At 36.6% G+C, this 6836-nt stretch overlaps 1 protein-coding gene across 2 annotated transcripts; it reads right to left on the bottom strand.

The window, feature by feature from the left end:
* Positions 1-25: 25 nt before the first annotated feature.
* camlg (calcium modulating ligand) lies at positions 26-5832 on the bottom strand. 2 transcript variants are annotated; one of them, XM_065287664.2, is made up of 4 exons: positions 5557-5832; positions 4468-4889; positions 4316-4381; positions 26-1677 (listed from the first exon to the last, which is right to left on the bottom strand). In XM_065287664.2, the coding sequence occupies exons 1-4, from the start codon at positions 5702-5704 to the stop codon at positions 1486-1488; spliced, it is 828 nt and encodes a 275-aa protein (XP_065143736.1). In that variant the 5' UTR covers positions 5705-5832; the 3' UTR covers positions 26-1485. The 2 variants fall into 2 exon arrangements, with proteins under 2 accessions (XP_065143736.1, XP_065143735.1); XM_065287663.2 differs by having other exon boundaries at positions 4468-4892; positions 5557-5830.
* Positions 5833-6836: the final 1004 nt, after the last annotated feature.

Raw genomic sequence — 6836 nt, 5'->3', positions numbered from 1 at the left:
TATGACCAATATAAACAGACACAAGTCAGAATGACACATTTATTTCCACGAATTTAGCAGAAGCTTCCCCTTAATCCATTTCATAATAAAAGACATAGGGTCTCATTCACTAAGCATGCGTACGCACGAATGTGTTCGTGAAATGTGCGTCGGTTCGGGCATTTTAACTAACAAATCATAAATCAGTAAAAACATAAACCTTTATGCTAAAATTTCTTCTAAATGTTTGCAAAAACGTAAGAACCACTTAGACCACACGCACGCAATAATCATGAACAAGGAAAAAGAACCCTATAATATATATGTGTTATATATATTTTTTCCTTGTTCATATTGCGTAAATGTTGTTCTTACGTTTTTGCATACATTTAAAATAAATTTTAGTATGAAAGTTTTTGTCGAATTATGATTTGTTAGTCAAAACGTCCGTACGCACATTTTAGGAACAATTTTGTGAGTACGCATGCTTAGTGAATGCGAATAATGAGACCCATTATTACAATCGCAAGAAGTAATGTGTAAATGTGTTACAGATGTTCAACTTAGCAGTGCAAACAAAAACACAGTAATACATCAGAGTACGGTTCACAGGATTATGTAAACATCATCAGAACCAATGAGCTAATGGTCAATTCTATACTGATTTCCAAATAAATAAGGTTAAAAATAACATATTAAATTAAACATTACATGCACACTTGAACAGCTATGCAACATAAAACCACATTGTTCTAATGTCTATAACTATAAAGGCAATGATGACGATAGTTTGTACATTCTCAGAAGATCTGAAGTCTCATCAAATTGCTATTTAAGATATTAGATGGGAGAATTTTTGTTCTTAAAAGTTCACTTCTAGGTTATAAATCTTTGTTTAAGAGTAGTGTAGACTGGTTTTGTCGGTCCAACATTATCATTGTTGGGCAAATGGTGACTTTTATAAAATCTCATTAAAAAAAAGCAATAAATAACAATTTGTTAAAGATAATTAAGGATCCCCAGAAATGATTAAAATTACAGTAGTGTGAATATATGTATTTGTGTGTGGTGGGTGGCTTTATTGTAAGAAAGTAACTTTTACCATTCTTTAAAAAAATTTTTAATTCTGATTTGCATATTATTTTCTTTTTTCCTTTTGTTGTTATTGAGAAATATGACATGGACTTGACAGACTTGTCAAAAGAGCAAATGGTTTAAGAACTTCACTAGTTTCTCTGGTCAACTCTAACCTCTGTTCCTCTGTTCTGCAACACTACTTAAAATTAATATAAGCAGACAAATATAAATATACTGTGAAGGAAACAAAAACAAAATATTTTTAAGTCAGATCTAAACAATACTGTTAGAAGTAAACTTTTCACAGGCCTCGTGTACAGATAGTGTCAATATATCACAGCAGACTAATTTTCTGAAGGTTTAAATCTTTAGTGTTGAAGTAGCCATTAACTGATATGAGACACCATTCAAACACTGTGGTTTGCCCTATCAAGACATTTCAGAGCCAAACAGCAGAAGCAGCTCATGACACATGATAAACGTAAAGAAGTAAACACAGAGGTCTGAAAAGACGTCGCTCATTTTCCTGTAGGTGTCCATGGATCGATTGATCACTTCAGCTGGAATCCCGGACAGCAGGAGAGCAGCGGTCAACACTGTCGTCTTGGTCTTTTTCTCCACCTATTCAAATAAACAAGACACTTTAAGCAGAACCACAGACTGCATCTGAGAAAAAAGCAACATCCTTTAAAACAAACCATTATATAAATGACACTCTAGATATTATGTAATCACTAATCAATAAAGAAGGATCTGTTTTTATTTTATAAGTTCCACAATAATGTTTGTAAACTTATTTTGACACGGGATAAAAAGTCTATTTTTGGGACTGTGCCTTTAAGAAATCCATCTATCCAGCCTCGCACTGTTGTGTTCAGACTTGAAGTTCGGTTCACTTGGTTCTTCTGGTCCGGACCAAAAAGGAAAAACAAATACTTTCCCATAACAAAAACAAATACTTTCCCATAACAAAAACAAATACTTTCCCATAACAAAAACAAATACTTTCCCATAACAAAAACAGTGCATACTTTTAGGTTAGGGTCGCCATGAAACGTTGCTATTTGTTAATCACTGCAAGCTTTTTCTGGACCCTGCCCACCTGCCATAACAAATTGTTTCAAGGAGGGGAGGAGATTTGTGTTTTTGATTAAAGATGGGAACATGAATAACAAAATAATTCATCATTTGTCAAAATATCTTCGTGTTCATCAGAATAAATGAAGCCTATCATTCATCATATACCGTATTTTCCAGACTATAAGTCGCTCCGGAGTATAAGTCGCATCAGTCAAAAAATGCATCATGAAGAGGAAAACAACATAAATAAGTTGCACTGGACTATAAGTCGCATTTATTTAAGAAATAATTTCACAAAATCCATGCCCAAGAACAGACATTTAATCTGGAATGGCAAGTTATTCAGCTAAACAATGGTTTCTCACTCATTTCAAAGTAGGGCAACCCGATTGATCGCAAAAAAAAATCACGATCTCGATTCATACATACCTACATGATCCTCTTTGTAAATGACGGCGATCCTCTTGCATGTATAGTATTTCCCTGTATTCAGATACTGCATTCACGTTTCACGTATTTACATTACAACAATCCAGATGTTATGTCAGTCAAACTTGCATTACGTATAACAAAGCGGCAAACCAGTCGGTTTACATGGTGGATTTGAAGCGGAAATTTTCACAAAAATCAGAGGAAAAACAAGCACCACTGCAGAAAACTTTTTTACGGTTAACTAAGAATAATAGTTAACTTTATAAGTGTTAATATTCTTAAATAAGACAGTCTTGATAACGTATGCAGCTCACAAATGCGACCTCCGGAAGCTGCAGCTTTCAGATTGAGAAACGGCCTCTGTATCATCGTTAAGTGTTTTTAAAGTTTTAAGGTCAGTATGAATAAATTTTGACATAAGTCGCGCCTGACTATAAGTCGCAGGACCAGCCTTACTATAAAAAAAGTGTGACTTATAGTCCGGAAAATACGGTAAATTGGCTAAACGCTTTCTAGTCAAAGGAGAGAAAAAAACATTTTAATAATTAATTTATGCACATACTCAAAACTCTTTTGAAGAGACTGAAGTCATAAGGCTTTTATTTAAGAGATCCTGCGAAGTTCCAGCTATTGCTCAAGTGTAAGATGAGATCACACTTAATACTTGACATTTTAGACTAAAAAGCTGTTTTAGTTATTTAATTTTGGTTGTATACTAATAAAAGAAGTGTAATATTTATATATGGTCATTATACCACTGATAAAGCAACAGATCTTTAAAAAAATGGTGGCAGGGTGGTTTTGCACAGTACTGTATAAAATGGTACATATTAGTACATATGCGATTTGAATTTAAAGCGTAACTAAACCCCTGGTCAGAGCCTGACTCCACCCACAGCCAATATTTGAAAAACGCAAGAAAAGTGGGCAGATCCCAACGGAGATAGAGGGGATGAACTAAGCTCGTACCAAGTGTGTGGTTAGATCGTAACAAGGGCGTGGTGAGCTTGAACCTGCTTACGTCACGAGTCATTTTTTGGACCCAACATCCAATAGGAAAATTAAACTGTAGTAGCCACTGTTCAACCTGAAGAGGGCAGCACTCAGACGTTTTTACACAATATATTGTAGTATTAAAACACTTTATATCCAAATGTCAAAAAAACTGACTAAAGTCAAAGAACAGCACTAATAAAGCATCATTCTTACAGATCATTAACCAAAAAAAGTTGGTTTAGGGTTTAGTTACTCTTTAAGCCAATATAAAATTGCGGTAGTGGCCAAAATGTATCAAAGGAATTTTCTCCAAAAACAGCATCTGCCTTTATAATCTTTTATTAAAATACTAATTATTAGTTTCATTTTTGTTTTGCATAAATGATTTAAATGATTTAAGTTCTCTGTGACTTTTAAGATGACATCACATCGGCTGGGCTAATGAATAATGGCTAAATCTAAACAGCTATTTAAGCCTGAACACACTCGGATTCTTGGTACAGAATGGCCACTTTCATAAACCAGTGATTTTGTTTTCTACTTTCACTATGAGATATTACAGAAGAAGTTTATAATAATAATAATTGATATGTTGATTTAACAAAACCAAGGTAATTATACACTTCAAGGATTAATTTAGCCCAACAAATCTGTTGTAGAGATCATATGGAGCTGAATGGCAAATAATGGCGATACATCTAAACAGTGGTGAATGATAAAACACAGATGAGTTAATACAGAAATAACAAACCTTTGGAAAATATTTATGCAATCCCATGTAGCCCAGCTCAAGAGTCAGAAATGGTGCAAATATGGACTGGAAAGACAGAAGACATGGTATTCAGATTAGTATTTAAAAAAAATAAAACCTTTACATCCCTCTTGTACCTCTGTAACACTTACCAAGTACTGGCAGACAAAGATGCGCACAAAGACAGCAAGAGCGACGCTTCCGACGAGCCTGAAGAAACGAAACGTGTCCAGCTCCTCTACATCTACACTGCCATCCTGAGCTGCTTTCTCATTGGCCAGCTGTCCTCTTAGCTTAACAGCATCATCAAAGCGGCACAGGTACTTTTGCAATCCCCTGCGAGGAGATCGAGAGTGTTCGTCCCCTGACAACTCCCCGTGAGGTCTCTGTCGTACTGCACGAGACACTTCATCCTCACCTACTGCATCACCGCAGACATTTCTCTCAGACGCCTCACTGTTGATCCCAGAAGCCTCGGCCACGTGTGGCGAGAGTCTTTTAGTAGAGGAAGATGAAGACCAGGGCTCGTTCCTGTCCAGATCGAGATGGAAGCGAGGCTCCACAACACCTCTAGCTGCTGTGAATGTGCAAAAACAGAGAAACATGCGTGCACTTAAATGAATAGTTCACCAAAAAATGAAAAATCCCCCACATTTAGACCACCTTATTGCATCCCAGGTGGAGAAAAGGAGTAACTATTTCGACTACAATAAGGTTGTATGTGTCAAAAAAAAAAAAGATAGACAGGTGAAGAAATCTAAAGAATGTTAATAAAAATAATTTAAAGGATGACTGGGGCACATTTGTTTTTCTTTTGTACAGACATATACCATAATGTCCCGTGACAACTTCCTTATTTGAAAAATACACCAAATTCCCCCCCGTTTGAAATAAATAATATATGCTACTGTGGTATTGAAAAATATAAGGCCAGGATGAAAACCACGGTATTCGATTTCTAATATAAACTTGACATAGCACAAAGCTTTTGAATTTTTAATTAAAAAATGTGTGTCATTAAACGATAATAACTAACAATTAACCATTACTTTAATTCAGAATTCAGATTTCTTCCAGTAAGAGTCTTAGATGCAATGCAAAGATGCTTCGTGTGACGCTGCGCAGACAGATCAGCGTAACGTTATGTCAAATCACGCTGTTGTCATTAAAGCAAAATGCAACAAATTATCGAGCATAATCTTTTATGAGTATGTCTGTAATGGGTATGTAGAAGAACGCACGAGTGTCGCTGTTGTTAAAGCCCACGATCTTCTTCATTCGGTCCTCTGAATTTAGCAGCAGTTTCCTCCTGCGGATCTCCGCGCGTCTCTGAGCGGCGGTGCGCGTGCTTTTCTCCTGCTGATCGCTGCTCTCTTCATTTGACTCCATGCTTCGTGGTATTATCGATAAATCAGATATTATTATATCAATAGTCTCCTCTGTAATTGATGGGTGGCGAAACGCGCGCACCGCAACAACGTCACGCTCCGTATGTGTCCCCAAAGAATGACGAAATACGTTTCAAAATAAAAGTCGGTGCTACAAACTTTGGCTGTGTCCCAATTCGAAGGCTGCGACCATAGATATGTATAAAGGCTAGATTGCTCGCCCGCGCTGCTGGCCAATTGAGGGGAACGTCTGCATTTTGGCGGCCATCTTACCACAGGGCGCTCGCTCACTCCTAGCATTGAGTTTTAATGATGCAGGTACTTTTAAATGACCATAACATGCTTAATTTTTTACCGATTTTCAAACGGTTTGGTTGGTTATAAACGTCAAAGATGTAACTATGACACTGCATACCTATACTAAAAATATATAAAAATTCATGAAACATGTCAAAGTATCCAGTATTATAGCCACGTTAATAACCTTTGTAAAAAACCAAACCGTTTGAAAATCGGTAGAAAATTGAGCAAGTTATGGTCATTTAAAAGTACCTTCACCATTAAACTCAATGCTACGAGTGAGCGAGCGCCCTGTCGTAAGATGGCCGCCAGGTGATGCCATTATGGACTCAGCGGTAAGCCATCTAGCCTTTATACATATCTATGGCTGCGACCTTCTAAGGACGTATTTTAAGACCGATTGCGTCACAGCAGCGCGACTTGAGGCTGGTAAGGCCATAGACAGTAGCTGTGTCCCAATTCAAAGGCTGCGACCTTCTAAGGACGTATTTTAAGACCGCTTGCGTCACAGCAGCACGACTTAAGGCCAGTAAGGCCGTCCCAATTCAAAGAATGCTTAGAATGAAGCCTCAAAATGCGTCCTCATTTCTCCGCGCTGTTAAGGATGGAACGAATGGATCCTTAACAGCCGAGGATATCCCAAGAGTCATTGCGCGTCTGCAACGACTGCATATAATGGGTGGATATTCTAAAATAAACAATTAAAACCTTTATTAAATAAAAGTGTATTTATCAGAAATCATTTTTTCTTTTCACTGTTTTAGTATTAAAAGTTATGTTTTGTTTTAATAATATTCTTTTTATGTTGCGTATATTTATAAGGTTGATTAATT

Source organism: Paramisgurnus dabryanus, chromosome 18 (assembly GCF_030506205.2).
Source record: "Paramisgurnus dabryanus chromosome 18, PD_genome_1.1, whole genome shotgun sequence".
Classification (NCBI taxonomy): Eukaryota; Metazoa; Chordata; class Actinopteri; order Cypriniformes; family Cobitidae; genus Paramisgurnus; species Paramisgurnus dabryanus.
This window is presented reverse-complemented; position numbering and strand designations above follow the sequence as displayed.

Excerpts from the sequence above, each read along its gene's own strand:
- camlg (XM_065287663.2), bottom strand. The coding sequence starts at position 5,704 with ATGGAGTCAAATGAAGAGAGCAGCGATCAGCAGGAGAAAAGCACGCGC. Across the intron at positions 4,893-5,556 it reads CTTTAACAACAGCGACACTC|CAGCTAGAGGTGTTGTGGAG; the intron begins GTGCGTTCTTCT and ends GCACATTCACAG. Across the intron at positions 4,382-4,467 it reads TCTTTGTCTGCCAGTACTTG|TCCATATTTGCACCATTTCT; the intron begins GTAAGTGTTACA and ends CTGTCTTTCCAG.